The sequence below is a fragment of the Oncorhynchus nerka genome, linkage group LG28 (genome assembly GCF_034236695.1).
Source record: "Oncorhynchus nerka isolate Pitt River linkage group LG28, Oner_Uvic_2.0, whole genome shotgun sequence".
Lineage (NCBI taxonomy): Eukaryota > Metazoa > Chordata > Actinopteri > Salmoniformes > Salmonidae > Oncorhynchus > Oncorhynchus nerka.
The window spans coordinates 61,863,370-61,883,401 of record NC_088423.1 but is presented as its reverse complement, the minus strand read 5'-3'; the positions used below and the strand labels follow the sequence as shown (position 1 = coordinate 61,883,401).

The 20,032-nt window shown below is 41.5% G+C and overlaps 1 protein-coding gene across 3 annotated transcripts; it reads left to right on the top strand.

Annotated features, from left to right (window-relative positions):
- The first annotated feature begins 3,149 nt into the window (after window positions 1-3,149).
- LOC115113486 (lysosomal acid phosphatase-like) lies at window positions 3,150-18,221 on the top strand. 3 transcript variants are annotated; one of them, XR_003861114.2, is made up of 12 exons: window positions 3,150-3,306; window positions 4,420-4,515; window positions 4,748-4,834; window positions 5,280-5,432; window positions 5,581-5,679; window positions 8,114-8,203; window positions 10,261-10,393; window positions 11,582-11,670; window positions 12,050-12,156; window positions 13,142-13,317; window positions 14,761-15,158; window positions 15,386-18,221. XR_003861114.2 is itself a non-coding variant. In XM_029641217.2 (11 exons), exons 1-11 carry the CDS (start codon window positions 3,193-3,195, stop codon window positions 14,889-14,891), a joined length of 1,275 nt encoding a protein of 424 aa, XP_029497077.1. In that variant the 5' UTR covers window positions 3,150-3,192; the 3' UTR covers window positions 14,892-18,221. The 3 variants fall into 3 exon arrangements, 2 of the variants coding, with proteins under 2 accessions (XP_029497077.1, XP_029497078.1); XM_029641217.2 differs by having other exon boundaries at window positions 14,761-18,221; XM_029641218.2 differs by lacking the exon at window positions 3,150-3,306 and adding an exon at window positions 3,909-4,261 and having other exon boundaries at window positions 14,761-18,221.
- The last annotated feature ends 1,811 nt before the right edge of the window (window positions 18,222-20,032 follow it).

Below are 20,032 nucleotides of genomic sequence, written 5' to 3'. Positions count from 1 at the left end.
CACTGAATGCATTCCGGGTGCTGAAGATGTGGATGCTGATTATGGAAGCCCCCCGCACCTCTCTGATTTAGAGGGGTTGGGTTAAATGCGGAAGACACATTTCAGCAGAATTCATTCAGTTGTACAACTGACTAGGTATCCCCCTTTCCAATACTGTTGCCATAATAGTATTGATGTCTCTGTATACAGTGCATTCGGAAACTATTCAGAACCCTTGACTTTTTCAAAATTTTTCGACCTCAAACCCAGCTTTGAGGTCAGGGCTCTGTGCATGCCAGTCAAGTTATTCCAACGATCTCAACAAGCTTTTGTAATTTCTGTATAGACCTCGCTTTGTGCACGCACAGAATCGTCCCGAATGTCATTGTATGCTGTAGCGTTTACACTGCCTTGGGGCAGTTAGCGTTCTCCTGGCATCCGCCAAACCCAGCTTTGTCCATCGGACTGCCAGATGGTGAAGCGTGATTCATTACTCCAGAGAAGTCCAATAGTTTCAAGCTTTACACCACTCGCCGCCGCTTCGCACTGCTCATGGTGATCTTAGGCTTGTCTGCGGCTGCTCGGCCATGGAAACCCATTTCATGAAGCTCCAGATGAACAGTTATTGTGCTGACGTTGTGTCCAGAGGCAGTTTGGAACTCAGTAGTGAGTGTTGCAACCGAGGACAGAGGATTTTAATGCGCTTCAGCACTCGGCTGTCCCGTTCTGTGAGCTTGTGTGGCCTACCACTTCGCGGCTGAGCCGTTATTTCTCAGAGAAGTTTCCATTTCACAATAACAGCACCTACAGTTGACCAGGGCAGCTCTAGCATGGCAGAAATTTGATGAACTGACTTGTTGTGCCACATTAAAAGTCACAGCTCTTCAATAAGGACATTCTACTGCCAATGTTTCTCTGGAGATTGGTATGGCTGTGTGCTCGATTTTATAAACCTGTCAGCAAAGGATGTGGCTGAAATGTCTGAATCCACTAATTTGAAGGGGTTTCCACATACGTGTGTGTGTACAGTAGTTGTGGGTCTATCGGATCAGTAAATCTGAAGTCAGTTCTGGTTCCAGAGGGGATCTCAATGCTGTTACACATAGCCATGTTAACCAAGTTACCCTGAATTAAAAAAGATGTGTGTTATTATTTCATTTTAACTCTACATTATACCCTGTGTTAAGACTGACTACACCCTTCCCTTATTTATTTCTGTCCACAACTTTTGAAACAAGTAATAATTAAACAGACACGTACTGTCTTTCCAATTGATGTAAACTGCCACACAAATATTAATTAGAAAAATCAAAATACCTTCACACTGTAGGTCTGTTTTAACAATGTAATAATATATACAATTTAGCAAATGCTTTTATCCAAAGCGACACAGTAATTTCTGCTTACATTTCACGTACGGGGGGGGGCCTGGGAATCGAACTCACAACCCTTGCGGTGCAATCGCCATCCTTTACAGGACCACACATTTATAATGTAATGCTTGTTTATAACAGTCAATAAGTGATAACAGTATATAGTAGTGTAATTGTTTACAACAATGTACAGCACATCTACCAATGCACAGATGCATTTGAAGAGCCTATTTTGTTTTCAAAATCATCAGACCCCTAACTGGGAGCAGCCTGGGGGACATGAACGAAATGGAAATTAAACTATTTCAGATAATTAAATATCAATGTATTTATATGTAACATTATTGTTGAATAAACATTTTTGATGCCCCCTTAATAAGATATGTTTTTGAACTGAATTTATCTTTTATTTCTATTACCCACATTGGCAGAATACCTATTTACAAATAACCACTAGAACTCTACAATAAGCTGGTACTAGTACCCCGTGTATATAGCCAAGTTATCGTTACTCGTTGTGTATTTATTCCTCTTGTTATTTTATATTAGTAAATTTTTCTCCCTGCATTTTCGGGAAGGGCCGTAAGTAATATTTTCACTGTTAGTCTACACCTGTTTAAAACAAATATTCAAAGCCTCTCAACCTAGTTAAATAGTATGAAAAGGGTAGAGTAGGATCCGAGAAACAGAATGCATCTTGAATCACTGGAGAAGTCCATGAGGTAGGGTCTTTGTCCATAGCAGAGAGATATTTGGGTGTGTGAGACTTGACATCAGAGTTACAGGGTGTGTTAAGTGGTGATGTCCCATCCTTTCAGGTTATTGGCATGCGGTAGGACTAAATCCATTTAACCCTCCTGCTGTGTTCCGGTCGAATTGGACGGAAGTTTTCTCTCTGAAAAATGTAGTTCATTTAATCTGATTGTCTTGTGTCCACACAGGCCATCTGAACACACAAATACATTTAGATGATTTTCATTACATTTTGGGTGTTTTATTTAACTTTTGTACACCTGTTGGTGTTGCCGGTCAAAATAACCGGTCATTAGAAATGAATGGGTAAGACTACAATTAGTGTATAAAATTGAGTTCAGGCAACCCCCACAGGAACCTTTCCCCAATAGAATCCGTTTCCCAAACGGGAACCACACCTGTTTCAATAATATATAGAACTTTTCTGTAGGCTCTGGCATATATAGCTTTTTTGAGGCCTTGCTCCCAATTCATTCTGTGGCAGCGCAATGACCGAACAATCATATCTTTGTTCGTGACACTGGTGAGTAGGAGAGAGTCCTTGTCAAACTTTGACACAAAGTAGTCTGTGATAAATAGCACTATCTTTCATCTGAGTATTTGTTATAGTCAAAATAATCCATACATTATGCTTTTTCTTACTCAAACGAGTTGTATGAGCTCAGATCAATGAGGCCTACAGACCATAAATAGCACATAGAAGTTCAAAACTTGTAATGTTCACAAGAACTTAAGTTGATAAAAAGATCATTATGTGATAATGTATGTATTATTATGGATTTATAATCAGCTATAATGGGGTGGTCATTTTGGACCGGGAACACAGAAATAGTTAACATGAAAAGAACACAACAGGAGGGTTAAATAGTGGAGTAGGGTGGTGTTATTTTAATTGTATTACATTTTAAAAAATGTTTTGTGAGTAGTGTTAAATGGTAGGGTATTTATTTATTTCAAGCAAAGTATAAGGGAGTTGTACTCCAGTCTAGTAGGTGGCGGTAATGCAACATATTGGATGCCAACCGCCGTTGAACCTCCTCGAAGAAGAAGTTTACAAATATATTTTGAAGGATGTATTATATAGCTAATGTGTTCAAGTAACCGGACGTTGACGATGGACTCCACTGTACTGCTTCTATTGATAATGTTCGCTGTTTTAGGTAAAGTTGTTGGAGACAGAAGACTGAGATTTGTAACGGTGGTGAGTATTGCTGTTAGCTAGAAAAGAGTCGCTGATTCTCGATACTTATATTTCCCTCACTAACTTTAAACATCAGCAATCTAAGCAGCTAACCCGATCGCTGCAGCTGTACATAGCCCATCTGTTAAATAGCCCACCCAATCTACCTACCTCATCCCCATATTGTTTTTATGTACTTTTCTGCACACCAGTATTTCTACTTGCACATCATCTGCTCATCTATCACCCCAGTGTTAATTTGCTAAATTGTAATTACTTCGCTACTATGGCCTATTTATTGCCTTACCTCCTCACGTCATTTGCTCACACTGTATATAGACTTGATGTTTTTTTGTGTTATTGACTGTACGGTTGTTTAACCCATGTGTAACTCTGTGATGTTGTTTGTGTCGCACTGCTGTGCTTTATCTTGGCCAGGTCGCAGTTGTAAATGAGAACTTGTTCTCAACTAGCTTGCCTGGTTAAATAAAGGTGAAATACAAATCATACGGTTGATTTGCAAGTTGACTTGTTTAGCTGAAGTTCGCCAGCTAGAGTTAACTTGTGTGTGCTCACTAGCGGTGTGTCGTGTTCGTTTTAACGTAAACTGGCTTGATACGCAGTCGTCTCTGACGGTCATTCTTCTCTTTAAATGTTACACAATAAGTGAACTGGCAAAGTTAGCTACTTACTAACTCTAACTACCTAACATAGCTAGCTGGAATATGTAATGTTACCAAAAGAGGAACTGACGTTAGCTAGCAACATTATTTTGCTATAGGCTAGCCTGGTAAACGTTATCGAGTCTGGACAGTTAGTGCTGTGTAACGTTTTTTTTAGGGCTGTACAAGCTACTATGTGACCCCAATGACTATTTAACGTAACGTTAACTAGCTGACTAATAAAGGTCACAAAGAAGAGAGAAATTATTGGATGAACAGCAACACTGGATTGTTGCTATGTTGACTTTGCTCTAGTAAGAGTGGCTATGTTAATGCAAGACAAAATACACATTGATTGAGTTTAGCCTAATTGTGGTGTAGGATCCTGCTTGTGCTGGACATGGGAAAGGCTAGTCCAACCAGTTTGTCACTTGCCTAGAATGAAATGTTTGGAATTTTCTTTTTTACCTAGCTCTACCGCCATGGTGACCGATCCCCAGTCAAAGCCTACCCCACTGATCGCTACCAGGAGAGCTCTTGGCCACAGGGCTTTGGACAGCTCTCGCAGGTAAAGTTTAAAAATGATCAAGTACTGAATTACACTAGCCTGAAATCCAGAACCTGTTTTGCAAACGTTCAACTCTTTGTACTCTGTGTCATGCGAAAGCAATGTTTAGCATGTCACTGAGTGGAATGATCCCTCAAACAAATTGGTACCCAAGCATGAGGAAGAATCCTGATGCACTGATGGGTGTGGTTCTTGCTGTACTAATAGCACACCATTTCTGGGATCTCTACAGGAAGGAATGAGGCAGCACTTTGAGCTGGGACAGGTGCTGCGGAAACGCTATCAGGGTTTTCTAAATGACACCTATGACCGACATGAGGTAATTTATGGTTTGTTCCTTGTTGAAACTATGATGGTCTCAGACTCATTTTAATTAGAAATGCAAATTGGATCATGTGTATTGCCCAGGTTAAACAAACTGTGGACTCTTCCAAAAATGCACTAGGCTCCTGAGTGGCGCAGTGGCCTAATGCACTGCATCTTATTGCAAGAGGTGTCACTACAGTCCCTGGTTCGAATCCAGGCTGTATCACATCTGGGGAGGCCTATAGGGCGGCACACAATTGGCCCAGCGTCGCTCGGGTTTGGCTGGAGTAGGCCGTCATTGTAAATAAGAATTTGTTCTTAACTGACTTGCCTAGTTAAATAAAGGTTTAAGAAGAAAAATCCAAGTAAAACCAGCTCAAGGCTGTAGCCACTGAACTGCAAAAGGAAGTATTTTGTTTCAATGATAACCACTACCCCTCCTATTGTTCTTTGTCTAGATTTCTGTGAGGAGCACAGACTATGACCGGACCTTGATGAGTGCAGAGGCCAACCTGGCAGGATTGTACCCTCCCAATGGGTCACAGGTCTTCAACCCATCACTGGAGTGGCAGCCTATTCCTGTTCACACTGTACCCCTGGATGAGGAGAGGGTGAGCAGGGTGATGAGGTCTTGGGTGATATCCAAAGATGGACAACAGCCACAAAATAAAGAAATTCTGAATATGATTTTGTTTTAAATAATACGTTATTGGCTACCTCCATACTAATGTACACATCTAAAATGTCTATCTATTTCAGCTTTTGTCATTTCCCATTCCGGGTTGCCCTCGTTATAAAATCCTCATGATTGAGACTGAACGCACAGAAAAGTACCTCAACATGACATTTCTATACAAAGTAAGTGGCACTGCAGTCACTGGAATTAAGGTGATGACTGGCTAATGAGGCTCGAGACTTATGAAATGTGATTACCTTACCATTAACTGTCTGCTATGGTTTGAGTCTTCACAATTCATCTTTAGATTCATCACGCCCCTAACCCCGCTTGACCTAAAGTTATGAAACTCTCAACATAAGTGGATTTTCCACTATTTAGAAAAACACTAAAAACGCTACTCTTCTGGCACCGAATGGCCGATCTTCACAAAACTTGATATGTGGCATCTATGGACAAAGGTCTCTCAATGCAATACTTTCCAGACTAGTACCTAAAACAACATGGCCGCTATTGACCAGTAAACATTCACATGGGCATGGTCTGGCTCATAAATGCATATACAGTGCATTCGGAAAGTATTCAGATCCATTGACTTTGTCCAAATTTTTTAAATGTTATTCTTATTCTAAAATGGATGAGAATTTTTTAAAATAATCCTTAACAATCTCCACACTACCCCATAATGAAAATAGGCAACTATTAAAAATAAACACATACTTTATTTACATAACTACTCTGACCCTTTGTTATGAGACTAGAAATTGAGCTTAGATGCATCCTGTTTCCATTGATAATCGCTGATGTTTCTACAACTTGATTGGAGCCCACCTGTGGTAAATTCAATTGATTGGCCATGATTTGGAAAGGCAAACACCGGTCGGTCTATAAGGTCCCACAGTTGACAGTGCAAAAACCAAGCCATGAGGTCAAATTACTTGTCTGTAGAGCTCTGAGGCAGGATTGTGTCAAGGCACAGATCTGGGGAAGGGTACCAAAACATTTATGAAGCATTTGAAGGTCCTGAGGAACACCGTGGCTTCCATCATTCTTGAATGGAATTAGTTTGGAACCACCGCCATCATTCTTAAATGGAATTAGTTTGGAACCACCAAGACTCGTTCTAGAGCTGGCCGCCCGGCCAAACTGAGCAATCGGGGGAGAAGGGCCTTGGTCAAGGAGGTGACCAAGAACCGGATGGTCACTCTGACAGCGCTCCAGAGTTCCTCTGTGAAGATGGGAGAACCTTCCAGAAGGACATCCATCTCTGCAGGACTCCACCAATCAGGCCTTTATGTTAGTGGCGAGATGGAAGCCACAACTCAGTAAAAGGCATGTGACATCCCGCTTGGAGTTTGCCAAAAGGCACCTAAAGGACTCAACCATGAGAGAAACAAGATTCTCTGGTCTGATTGAATTCTTTAGCCTGAATGCCAAGCGTCACGTCTGGAGGAAACCTGGCACCATCCCTACGGCGAAGCATGGGGGTGACAGCATCATGCTGTGGATACATTTTTCAGTGGCAGGGACTGGGAGACCAGTCAGGATTGAGGCAAAGATGAATGGAGCAAAGTACAGAGAGATCCTGGATGAAAACCTTCAGAGCGTTCAGGACTTCAGACTGGGACTAAGGTTCACCTTCCAACAGTACAACGACCCCAAGCACACAGCCAAGACAACACAGGAGTGGCTTTGGGACAAGTCTCTGAATGTACTTGAGTGGCCCAGCCAGAGCCCGGACTTGAACCCAATCGAATATCTCTGAAGAGACCTGAAAATAGCTGTGCAGCGATGCTCCCCATCCAACCTGACAGAGCTTAAGAGGGTCTGCAGAGAAGAATGGGAGAATCTCTCCAAATACAGGTGTGCCAAGCTTGTAGTGTCATACCCAAGAAGACTCAAGGCTGTAATCGTTGCCAAAGGTACTTCAACGAAGTACTGAGTAAAGGGTCTGAATACTTAAGTGAATGTGATATTTCAGTTTTAATAAATTAGCTAACATTTCAACAACAACAAAAAATGCTTTGTCATTATGGGTATTTTGTGTAGATTGATTGGGGGGGGTACTACTTCATCAAACTTCATCAATTTTAGAAAGGCTGTAATGTGGGAAAAGTCGTGGGGTCTGAACTTTATGAATGCACTGTAAATCAGTCAAGGATATTTGTTGTAACACTTTATTACAAATTGCAAACACTGTCAAGACACAATGTACAAGAACATTCATATCGAACACAGTGGTGCTAGAGTGGGCACATGTTTACATCGCTGAATCTATTTTACTCCGTCTGATCTTTTGGCACATGTTCAGGGATATGAATCTAGCTAACCCACGTGATATCTCAGATAGCACTGGCCCGATATTGACAAAACTTGGCTGAATGATGCGTTTTGCCTTAGAGATCCATCATTTTCAAAATTGCACGGATTGGCCTAGGGGGGTGCAGCATCACTTGTGGGGGACAACATGTTTGCCGTTGCCTTGTTTCTACCTTGTTTTGAATTTCTTCTCCATCACTTGCCAACCACATGTTGAGCTGTCAAAGCTGTGTCGACAATTTTAACTTTGAATTCCCCTTGTCTAGATTATCATTGTTTGATCCTTTGCTTTTACAGGATCTAATAGCGACGGTACGGGAGAAAACTGGTCTGAAGAACACCACCATTGAGACTGTTTGGAGTGTCCATGACACCCTGTTCTGTGAGGTAAGCAGCGTATTACCTACAATAAACTCAGCAAAAATAGAAATGTCCTCTCACTGTCAACTGCGTTTCTTTTCAAACTTAACAAGTGTAAATATTTGTATGAACATAAGATTCAACAACTGAGAGACAAACTGAACAAGTTCCACAGACATGTGACTAACAGACATGGAATAATGTGTCCCTGAACAAAGTGGGGGTCAAATGTAACAGTCACCAGCTGCATTAAGTACTGCAGTGCATCTCCTCCTCATGGACTGCACCAGATTTGCCCGTTCTTCCACCAAGGCACCTGCAAGTTCCCAGACATTTCTGGGGGGAATGGCCCTAGCCCTCACCCTCCGATCCAACAAGTCCCAGACGTGCTTAATGGGATTGAGATCCGGGCTCTTTGCTGGCCATGGCAGAACACTGACATTCCTGTCTTGCAGGAAATCACGCACAGAACGAGCAGTATGGCTGGTGGCATTGTCATGCTGGAGGGTCATGTCAGGATGAGCCTGCAGGAAGGGTACCACATGAGGGAGGAGGATATCTTCCCTGTAACGCACAGCGTTGAGATTGCCTGCAATGACAACAAGCTCAGTCCGATGATGCTGTGACACACCGTTCCAGACCATGACGGACCCTCCACCACTCAATCAATCCCGCTCCAGAGTACTGGCCTCGGTGTAACACTCATTCCTTCGACGATAAACGCCAATCTGACCATCACCCCTGGTGAGACAAAACTGCAACTCGTCAGTGTATAGCTTTTTTTGCCAGTCCTGTCTGATCCAGCGACGGTGGGTTTGTGCCCATAGGCGATGTTGTTGCCGGTGATGTAAGGCAGGTCCTCACCAGACAACAGGCCTACAAGCCCTCAGTCCAGCCTCTCTCAGCCTATTGCGGACAGTCTGAGCACTGATTGAGGGATTGTGCGATCCTGGTGTAACTCGGGCAGTTGTTGCCATCCTGTACCTGTTCCGCAGGTGTGATGTTCGGATGTACCGATCATGTGCAGGTGTTGTTACGTGGTCTGCCACTGTGTGGACGATCAGCTGTCCGTCCTGTCTCCTTGTAGCGCTGTCTTAGGCGTCTCACAGTACGGACATTGCAATTGATTGCCCTGGCCACATCTACAGTCCTCATGCCTCCTTGCAGCATGCCTAAGGCACGTTCACTCAGATGAGCAGAGACCCTGGGCATCTTTCTTTTGGTGTTTTTCAAAGTAAGTAGAAATGCCTCTTTAGTGTCCTAAGTTTTCATAACTGTGACCTTAATTGTAAGCTGTTAGTGTCTTAATGACTGTTCCACAAGTGCATGTTCATTAATTGTTTATGGTTCATTGAACAAACAATGGGAAACCGTGTTTTAAACCCTTTACAATGAAGATCTCTGAAATTATTTGGATTTCTACAAATTCTTTGACAGGGTCCTGAGTTGGGCTATAATTCCTTATAGTTGTATCACTTTGCTTACTATCAATGTAGAATATATTGCGAAACATTACAGAATTTCCACCGTACAGTTTGCCATAAATCATGCAGATTGAGTCCATGTTAAACTTTTAAGTTAGGATGTGAAATGTTCCTATAGCCAATGTTTTAGCTAGCGAAGGAACCACAGTGGTTTATGGAAGTGAAAACAGAACTGTGACCCTGTGGCTACTCAGCCTTGTGACCGTTGCAACGTGAGGGAAGTCATGCTTTACTCTGGTCAGCTGAAATAAACCTGCCATGTAGAAACATTTGGGAAGGGCTGGGGAGACACAAAGACAGCAATGTGGTCATTCATTGTCTCCAGCCAGATTAAAACTATTTATTTGTATATCACGAAACTTGTTCATCAAGAAATGTTGCCTATAACTACTTTAATTTCATTGGTTATATTGTTAACCTTGTTTTATTGGCTGTTCTACACTGTAATGGTAGCAATATCATACTATTTTACTTTAGAGACGGACAACAGCATGTAGATTGAATGGTATTATTATTTTACTAACATTGTTGTGTAGTTTCACCTTGATTCAGTGTCATGAGCATGTTGGGGGTTTTTGTTCTCCATATATGGCATTTCAGGCAAGGCACAACATGACCGCTCCTGACTGGGTGACCCCTGAGATCATGGATGATCTGAGGAAGCTCAAAGACTTTGGCTTTGAAATCCTGTTTGAGGTCTACAAGCATCAGGAGAAAAGCCGTCTCCAAGGAGGTACTGTCAGAATGGGAAAGGCAGAAATGTGTTTCAGCTTAGCTATCTACATTTCCTTTTGCATGTGCTATTTAGTGATGTCCAAGGCTGCTGTCGGAGGTAACTGTCCCGTCCCACTTCCCTGGTTTCCTTTTCCCCACACCTGGGCCCAGTTTTTTTTTTTTCAAAAGTTCTATCTGGATTTCACCTGTCGGATAGGTTTAAATGTATAGAATGAATAGAACAGATGAATGGAGACTCCTGTTCTATTTTAATGCGTTATTCCTATCCGATTTGCCGAAATCCGGATAACTTAAAAATAAAAATAAATGGGCCCTGAAGATTCCAAATCACATTTTGCTCATGTTTCGTCACCTCTACTTTACGTGCAAATATTTGTGGTCACCCTCCCTTTTTTATTTTTCTCTCTGTCAATCATGAAATTATAATTATTCAGGTTTTACTGGTGAAACGTCTAAGCAGCATCTGCATACCAACCATTTGATCATGGGGATAAGCATTTAGAACTTCTTGAAGTAGCCTACAGTGAGCACATTTTTGAGCATATTGTTTTAACATATTAGCATGTTTCAGTCAAAGCACACATTTTGTCTTGTGGTGTGTGCTGTTGGGTTTTGGCCACATGAGAGAAATGTGACCATTTGCACAATGAGGTGGTGTTTATTGTCTTACAGTAATGTTATACAATACTATTCTACATAACAGAATTGAATATAATACCATCATTATGTGCTCTTGCAGACATTGATTCAGCTTTGATCTTACTTTAGTAGATAAGCACCATTTGCCAGAGAATCCTGTGCTCTACGAGTAGAGTACAGGCTGTGTGTAAAGTAGAGGATCCCGCACATGTGCAGAAGCTTTGGGACCTTCAGCTGTCAGGAAGAGGGGTCCAGAAAAATTGGATTGGCAGCAACTCTGTTTAGTTATTGCGTTTCATCATATGGCCCTCAAATATATGAAAGTGATTAGAGATTTGAATATGCATTCATACATCTTTGGCTTAGTACGCTCATCTCAAACGATTAAACTACTTTGCACATCATCGAGATGAAGACTAACCCCACAACCACCATTGAAGTCAGCTGATGTTTTATGTAATGGCAATAGGAATGAGATAAGAGATGGTAAATCTTCTCATGATCTACTGAACAGCTAACTATAGGCTTTTACTACTCTATCAAATAGGTGTCCTCTTGGGTAGCATTGTAAATAACATCTCGGAGTCTGCACTTCCCGACTCCAATCGCCGTCTGAAGATGATGATGCTCTCTGCGGTAAGCTTTTAAATCTTGTGCATGATCTCCTTTTTACGTGGATGCCTTGGACTGTTTGCTGCAAAATGTTCATCTAATGCAGGGACGGGCAACTGGTGGCCCATGCGACCGGCAGCCCCCATTTTTGTAGCTGTCACTCAATTAGCCCATGTCAGCACATTGTTGGGGGGATTGAAAGTTAACTAAACTTGTAGTAAGCATGGACAAATTACTGTCCGGGTGGGGCCATTGCTCATCAGTTATCATATTAACAACTGCGAACATTTTCTCTCTTATGGCAAAATGTGTAGAATTGCAGCAAATGTAAAACGGGCCACATTTTCTCTAAGCCCCGTGGCAAAATGTGCCGAATGCATGAGTCTTTTGTGTTACTTTTCAGCATGACACCACCATTGTGGCTCTGCAGTCAAGTTTGAGTATCTTCAATGGAAAGCAGCCGCCCTATGCCTCCTGCCACATATTTGAACTCTATCAAGAGGACAATGGGTAGGTTTGTACTGTGATGGAATAAGACCCTTGTTAATAGCTATACCAAACTGTGTGTAGTTATATTATACTGTGTTATCTTGTGAACTGGCTCAGATAAGCAACATTTGGTCAAATAAAATAAAAAATTCAGTACCAGTAATGTTTGAACACCTACTCGTTCAAGGGTTTTTCTTTATTTTTACTATTTTCTACATTGTAGAATAATAGTGAAGAAACACATGGAGTCATATAGTAACCAAAGAAAGTTCTACGACTACTGGTTGTTTCTTTGCAGCAATTTGACCATGAAGGCCTGATTTCACGCAGTCTCTGAACAGTTGATGTTGAGATTTGTCTGTTACTTGAACTCTGAACCATTTATTTGGGCTGAAATTTCTGAGGCTGGAAACTCTAATGAACGTATCCTCGGTAGCAAAGTTAACTCTGGGTCTTCTTGATGGTTTTTGCAACTGCACTTGAAGAAACTTTCAAAGTTCTTGAAATTATCCCAGATTGACTGACCTTCATGTCTTAAAGTAATGATGGACTGTTGTTTCTCTTTTCTTATTTGAGCTGTTCTTGCCATAATATGGACTTGGTCTTTTACCAAATAGACCCATCTTCTGTATGACACAACACAGCTGATTGGCTCAAACGCATTAAGAAGGAAAGAAATATCACAAATTAACTTTTAACGAGGTACACCTGTTCATTGAAATGCATTCCAGGTGACTACCTCATGAAGCTGGTTTAGAAAATGCCAAGAGTGTGCAAAGCTGTCATCAAGGAAAAGGGTGGCTAATCTCAAATATATATTTTCTTTTTGGTTACTACATGATTCCATATGGGTTATTTCATAGTTTTGATGTCTTCACTATTATTCTACAATGTAGAAAATAGTACAAATAAATACCTTGAATGAGTAGGTGTCCAAACTTTTGACTGGTGCTTATATCTGATTGAGATCTGCTGTCAGTCTAATATAGGAGTCTATCCCATCTAGATCATTCACAGTGGCCATGTTTTATCGCAATGACACCACAAGAGCGCCTTACCAATTGGCTATACCTAGCTGTGACCTCTTCTGCCCCCTGGAGGACTTTGTGCGCCTCACCAAACCATCCATCCCAGAGGATTGGGACAAGGAGTGCATGGTTGAGTCTCCTACAAAGGATACAGGTATGATTGGAGTAACATGGGCCGTTTGAAAAAGAGCCTCGAAGCAATAGAATGTGTTGAATAAGGGTTATTCCACTTTAAAGGGATACTTCGGGATTTTGCCAGAGGCCGTTTATCTACTTCTCCAGTGTCAGATGAACTCGTGGCTACCATTTTTTTTTTCTGTCTCTGTGTGTATTTTGAAGGAAGTTGCAAACTAGCATTACCCATAGACTTCCAGTCATTGCGCTAACGCCAGTTAGAGGTAGTTTCGCAAGCCAATGCTAACTTCCTTCATACTGGACACAGATCCATAAACATGGTATCCACGAGTTCACCTGACTCTGGGGAAGTAGATAAAGGGCCTCATTGCCAAAATCCCGACGGTATCCCTTTAATTAAAATGGTGCAAAGAAAGAGGATTTTGAAACCTACAGTCTCAGATTGTTCTGAAACTGTTTCTGTAGTTAGAAACAGATAAGCATTCATTCAACATTCTTTTGAAATGTAATTTGATCTCTGAGAATTTAACCTAATTAATTGCACCTAAATTGGCAATGTTTTTCCTATTGATCGGGTGCATATATTCTATATAGTACCTCGCATCCAATTTGGACCAAACTTCTTCCTATCAATGAGTAAGATATTCAAAACAATTGTCAAAAGCCACCTATAGAGCCCCTCCACACCAATACCACCCCAACAACAGAATACATTTTTCTTTGAGATGTATTAATGCAGGGGTTCCCAAACTTTTTTGGCTATAGAGCCCCCCCCCCCCCCCCAAGCGCACATGAGTGCCAAATCTATTTCTATGGGCATAAGCACTGTTCACACCCCTCTTGATGGTGGAGTCAAGTCATATAAAGCTCTCTAAGGTATGCAATAACTGACAAGAGCAAAACTGATAATGCTCTATCCAATTTTGAAATTGCACCTTGTGCATTCTACTATTACAACTTTAAAGAGTAAGTTAAAGCTGTACTGAGTTCCTGGTAATACCATTATGTATGATGGGACATAAAACAAATAACTTTAATGACTAATTTACCTGAACTGGTGGGAAGTACACTACCAAATTCACTGGGATTACATATAATGACAAAACAATACTCACGCTGCAGTTCAATACTATTTTGGGGGGTGATTTCTCATGTTTTACACATTGATAGGAAGACGTTTGGACCAAATCATATGTTGGGTACTATATTTATTAAATATATTATGAATCCAATTAAATTAAAATGGCCAATTTTTGGGTGCAATTAGCTGAATTTTTCAGAGATCAAATTATATTTCAACAAAATAAAGTTGCAGGAATGCTTATCTTACGTTTCTAACTGCAGAAACTACTTCAGAACAATCTGAGATGGTGCTTGTCATGGCTTGCTGATTTGGCATGGAACGACTAATAATGTGTTTGACATATCTACTGTGTCTTTCTGTCTCTGGTCCAATCATCAGAGGTGGTCATCGGACTAGCAGTTTGTGGCTGTTTGCTCTTCCTCCTTATCGTCCTCCTGCTCGCTGTGCTTTGTCGGCAACGTGATCCCTCCAACGGCTACAGTCACATTCACAATGAGATTGAATCTTGACAAAAGTACAAACTCCACCGTAGGCAGGATTCATGGGAGAGTGAAGATGTTGTTTGAATGCCTCCCAGCTCTGCCCTCTGGTGGGGGATGCAGGAAAAGGGAACACTAGACTCCTTTTTAGTGCAACTTTTTTATTTTTTTTTAATTTACTTTTTACATTAAAAAAAAGAATTTTCCTTTAAAGGGGACTGTGACCTTTCACCAAAAATGCACAAACTTACTGGGGAGGACAAAAGTTATCTAGTCTTCTAGTCAACTGTTGTCATGGTAAGTATTCTTAAGCTTGTGAATGAAGTTGGTTACTGCATTCGGACAAAAATGGCTTTTTTAATGTTTTCAAATACTACTTGTACTCATGGGTCCAAGTCACCTGACCAGCATTCTTACAAAATGTGGACCACTGGATGCTTCATGCTTGTTTGATTCTCCACTTGGAGAATAATGATCATTGTGACACTGAACCCGAGGACTGCTTGTGCTTCATTCTTTCCAAGGAACAGATTTTGGCCGACTGTACTGCGCATTCTTCTACCAAGTCATTTGATGAAGAATACTATTCATTTCCTCTGGTGGTGATTGTCATGGTACTTGGAGAAGCCTTAACCTCATGGTAGTCTTGGTAAAGGCTTTGCTCTATATGTCAGAGGCATGTACTACTTACTAACAAGTCTGTCATGCTTTGTGCCTAGGGCTGTTAGATTCAATTTAAGGCACAGTAATTCATTTATTTGCTGAAAAAGCTACATGTATCTAACAGTGTGACTGCCCTCTTTCTGCTCTTTTAAAACTGCCTCTGAGGTTTAGACCTTATTTTTTTAAGGAACGTTAAGTTTTCTTTCCCTCAAAGTAAAAATAAAATAAAAATATTACAATATAAATACAGTATGATACCTTCAAGTTAGTGAGTGCAGTGTCCCCCACTGAGTTCCCATCAAACAAGTCACTCCGACCAAGGTAAAGACAGCTTCAGGTTGGATATTAAACGGATATCCGTCTGTAGTTTTCCTTACATCCAGCAACTGCAGTTAGGAACGGTCAACCGTGACGAATCACATTTTTCACATTTCAATAGCTCTTTAACCGTTACTCTTAACTTTCAAAACTGGTTATAGCTAACCTGATGGCATAGACACACATTGCGCACTTTTTTGTGTGTCAATTTACATCTCGCACTATTTTAAATTATCTATATATTTTTTTACATTTCAATAGGTCCTTGGTTATGTGACCTGACTTCAAACAAGGTTCAGAATGTCCAATGACTACCCTTGTATATTGCACACTCTTTAGTTTATCCATTTACATCTCATGATTTTACATTTAATTTTTCAAACTTTATCATTTCAATTTCTCCTTGGTAATGTGACAGACTGACCTCAAAACTACTTTCAGAATGTCCACGGACTGGTGGAGACGGGCGCCACGAGGCATCCAGTGCGGTAATGCGGCCGATCCCGGAGAAGCTGGCGGGAGCCCTGGAATGGGTTTGCCACGAGGGAGGGGCCCAAGCCCTGGAAAGCTTTGCTGTTTCGACGGCATTCGGTGAGCTCTCCCTGGCTCTTGAAAGTCCGGGGGAGAGGGTGTAAATCTCACGCCGGGCAATATTACTTTACTATATCCGCAGCAGGTCTCCAAGGTGAACAGCAACTTCGGGATAAGGATTGGCTCTAAGGGCTGGGTCGGTCAAGCTGGGGTGCGAAGTGGGGCTGGGCTCGAACCGCGGCTGGGGGAGCAGTCCCTCCGTCACCCTCCTCTCACCACCATTTAATTGTGTGGTCCATCTTGTGGTCTCACAAGGGGCTGCGTGCTGGGATTCGTTGGGATGGTGTCTGTCGGTGGGCCGAAGGCGGACTGGTGGGGGGTTGGGTCCGGCGATTGGTGGCGGCAACTCTGGAAGCGCGCCGGGCCCTTCTCGCGGATCTCCAGCTATGGCGCTCGCCTGCCCCACGCATTGTAGGTGGCGAGGTCGCCTCAAGTCTAGTGAGCGTAGAGGAGACTAGACCCAATGGCCCTGCAGTGATAGGGCATTGCATGGATCTGGCTCATGCCCTACGAAGTGGGGAGAGGTATCTCCAGCTTGTCTGGGGAGGGAGGCCTACATCTGTGGGTAGTACCATCCATGCCCAGGGATTTGTATGTAGCAGAGCAGCTCACTCGCTGCAATCTATTGAAAGTCAGCCCTCGATCCTCGAGCACTCAGGCCATGGATGTTGGTGTGCAGCACGTGCACAGAGCCTGTTTCGACAGCGGGACTGTAGACGTTTTAGTAATTCCAGGGAGTAAGCCAAGGGAAAGGGGTGTTGACCGGGTAGGGAGAGTAGGTGTGGAGGTCTGTAGTTCCAGGGAGTAAGCTATACACACTCAGGCCCAGGGAGAGGGCGAGCAGAGAGTATAGGCCTAGAGACCAGGAATCAGAGGTCACCAGGTCAATAGGGGGCCTGCCTGGAGGTCAGGAAGGCCCAAGTGAATAGGTGTGTGTGACACTGTCCTTCAGGGGTGCAGAGCAAGCAACTTAATGTAAAATCGTTTGAGATGAAAATGGACAAACTGAAGGGTGTGCAATGTGTAGGCCCACTGAGTGTACATTCTGAACCTTGTTTGAAGTCAGAAGGTCACATGACCAAGGAGCTATTGAAATTCAAATGTAAAAAAAGTTTGTACATTGTTTACGCCCCCTAACTAATTCAACTAGGAATACAAAATGCTGCTCACATGTTTATTAGCTTTGCAAAGTGAATTAATGTCCAAATCGTGAAAATAAGACCTGTGCTGTAACACAAAATCTAACCATGAATAAAAGTCCAATGTTGGTAGTGACTGCCCATTACTGCTTAACATTTATTAACCATTATTCATTTTACTTTACTATAATTGTAATCTCTCCGCACTACCTGTAATTTAATTTGCATGTGTTCATCCCATTGTGGTTTCATGGGCAATGAGTAATTTATAATGGAGCCTATTGTTTAACCAGACATCTGATTCAAGTTGTCCAACTGGTTTTTGTAGACATCATGGCCCCAATAATCATGTCTCCATTTTATCACATCGCTACGTGACAGACTGGAGAGTAATTCTTATCTGTAATATTTTGTGTTAAATCATGAACAATTGGTTTCACCGTGCTTGAATTATGCTGTTTAACATAAAATCGTTCATGTCCTGATATGCTGGAAATTAGTTGTAAGAATTTTTTGCACTGGGAATTCGCAATACTTTATATGATTTGAGTCACTGTTTGCATGTGGATTGCTTAAACTGCATTTTGAGTTGTCTTATCAATAATGTTGCTTTTATTGCACCTTTTCAATAAATTCTTCTGTAATAAAATTTGTTTGGGTTAATACTTGTTCCGAAAGCTAGGGGGATGTACAGGTAACTGATAAAATAATGTGTCTTTAATTGAGCATTGGGCTGCCGGAACCGCCTCAATGTGTCTGCATAGATTCTACAGGGGGGGGGACACTGACCCAAGTTGAGCCCGAATAAATGGAATGTACAGTGATTACCTTTTTATCCACTTCTCTCTATGCGTAATCTGACCTTGAATTTAAACATTCAGAACAGAATAGCATGCGATTCCTGCTATTATCTTTGGGTGGAGATCAACGAAACGAAAGTGTGGTGCAGATTTGACAACAGATACGCTGTATTCTGACCTAGACTTAATTCCCCTCATTCCACCACCTTTACGCGCAATTAATAAAGTCCAGCAACCTGCCGGTTCCAAGTGAAACGACATCTTTCTTTTACCCGATGGAATTAACACAATTCTCCATGCACTGTAATTTACAAATTGATAAGAGCTAGGTAAATGAGTAAACTATTTGGGGAAGGGGATTGTAAATCTAAATAACAATTGTTTTAGATCTATTTTACCTGGAGACATATGTGACACCAGTCATATGGCAGCAAAGTGAAGCATATTAACATAATGTATCACCTTTTCCACAGTGAAGTTTATGAAATGCTGGCTTTATGACCTTTTCAGGGATATTTGGAGTCTGTAGGCTTCGTAGCCATGCGCAAATGACGTTTAATGTCAAACCTACAGTTGATTTATGATTATTAGGGTAGATTTATAGGACTACTGTTTAACCCCTATTGTACACTTTTCTCACCTTCTAATATTTCATCATTGTATCAACTGAATATGGCAACTTTCTGGATGAATCAACCCACTGTATCTTTGATCCTCCTATATATTTTGTGCATAAAAGCTCTCCAAACCGTTTTTTGTATTATTCATGAATACTCTCCTAACCCTAAATAATATACAATAAAGCTACCAATTGATGCTAAAAATGTTCACTATATTTTAGTGAGTCAAGAAAATGTAAAGGTAAGGTGAATTTAGAATAAGTGAGACACTTTTGCATTTCTTTTGCAAATTATTTTTCGACATCTATCCAACACATTAGCCCAACACGTGTTACAGTTCTAAAATCCTCAAGATGTTTCCTAATGTCACTGATTTACCATGTGCTTTGTGGGGTAGGCTTCCTGTTTGAAGCTTGCTCTTCATCATGTCAATGAAGTGATGTAATTTTGATCACGTGGTTTCTCTGCAGGGGATTAGTACCAATAGTAATGATTTTCTCTTGTCAGAACAATAAATAAATACGCCAATATTAAGCTGTCCCAATTTATGTCCCACTCTTTCTGAATCCACACTACACAATTTTAAATGGATGGCTTTAGATAAATGTGCTGAAAACCCTATTGAATTAACTTTTAAAGAATCTGTTGACCAGCAAGTGGGAGGGTTTTCACCAGTTGAATTGAACTTGCCTAGTTAAAGGTTAAATTAATAAATGAAATGTAATCAACACATGCAAGGGAACCACACCTGCAAACATTTTTGTCATGTTCTGTGTTTTCCGGACAAGTTGGGCTTCTTTGAAAACGATGTCGCGGATGAAAATGTATTGGCCGCGGATTGCTGGTTTTTGGCCTATTTCTAAATTGCACGTCGTCCGCCATGGCATTTCTCTTAAAACATGTAGATATATTGCATTGTGACCTGCTGTTGACAGTCTGGCAGTGATGCAGGCTGTTGCTGAGTTAGTGAGGAGGGCGGTGTGTGTGTGTGTTTCTTTTGTTGATGGGAAGGGCCACAGGGTGGGGTGTGTGTTTGTTGA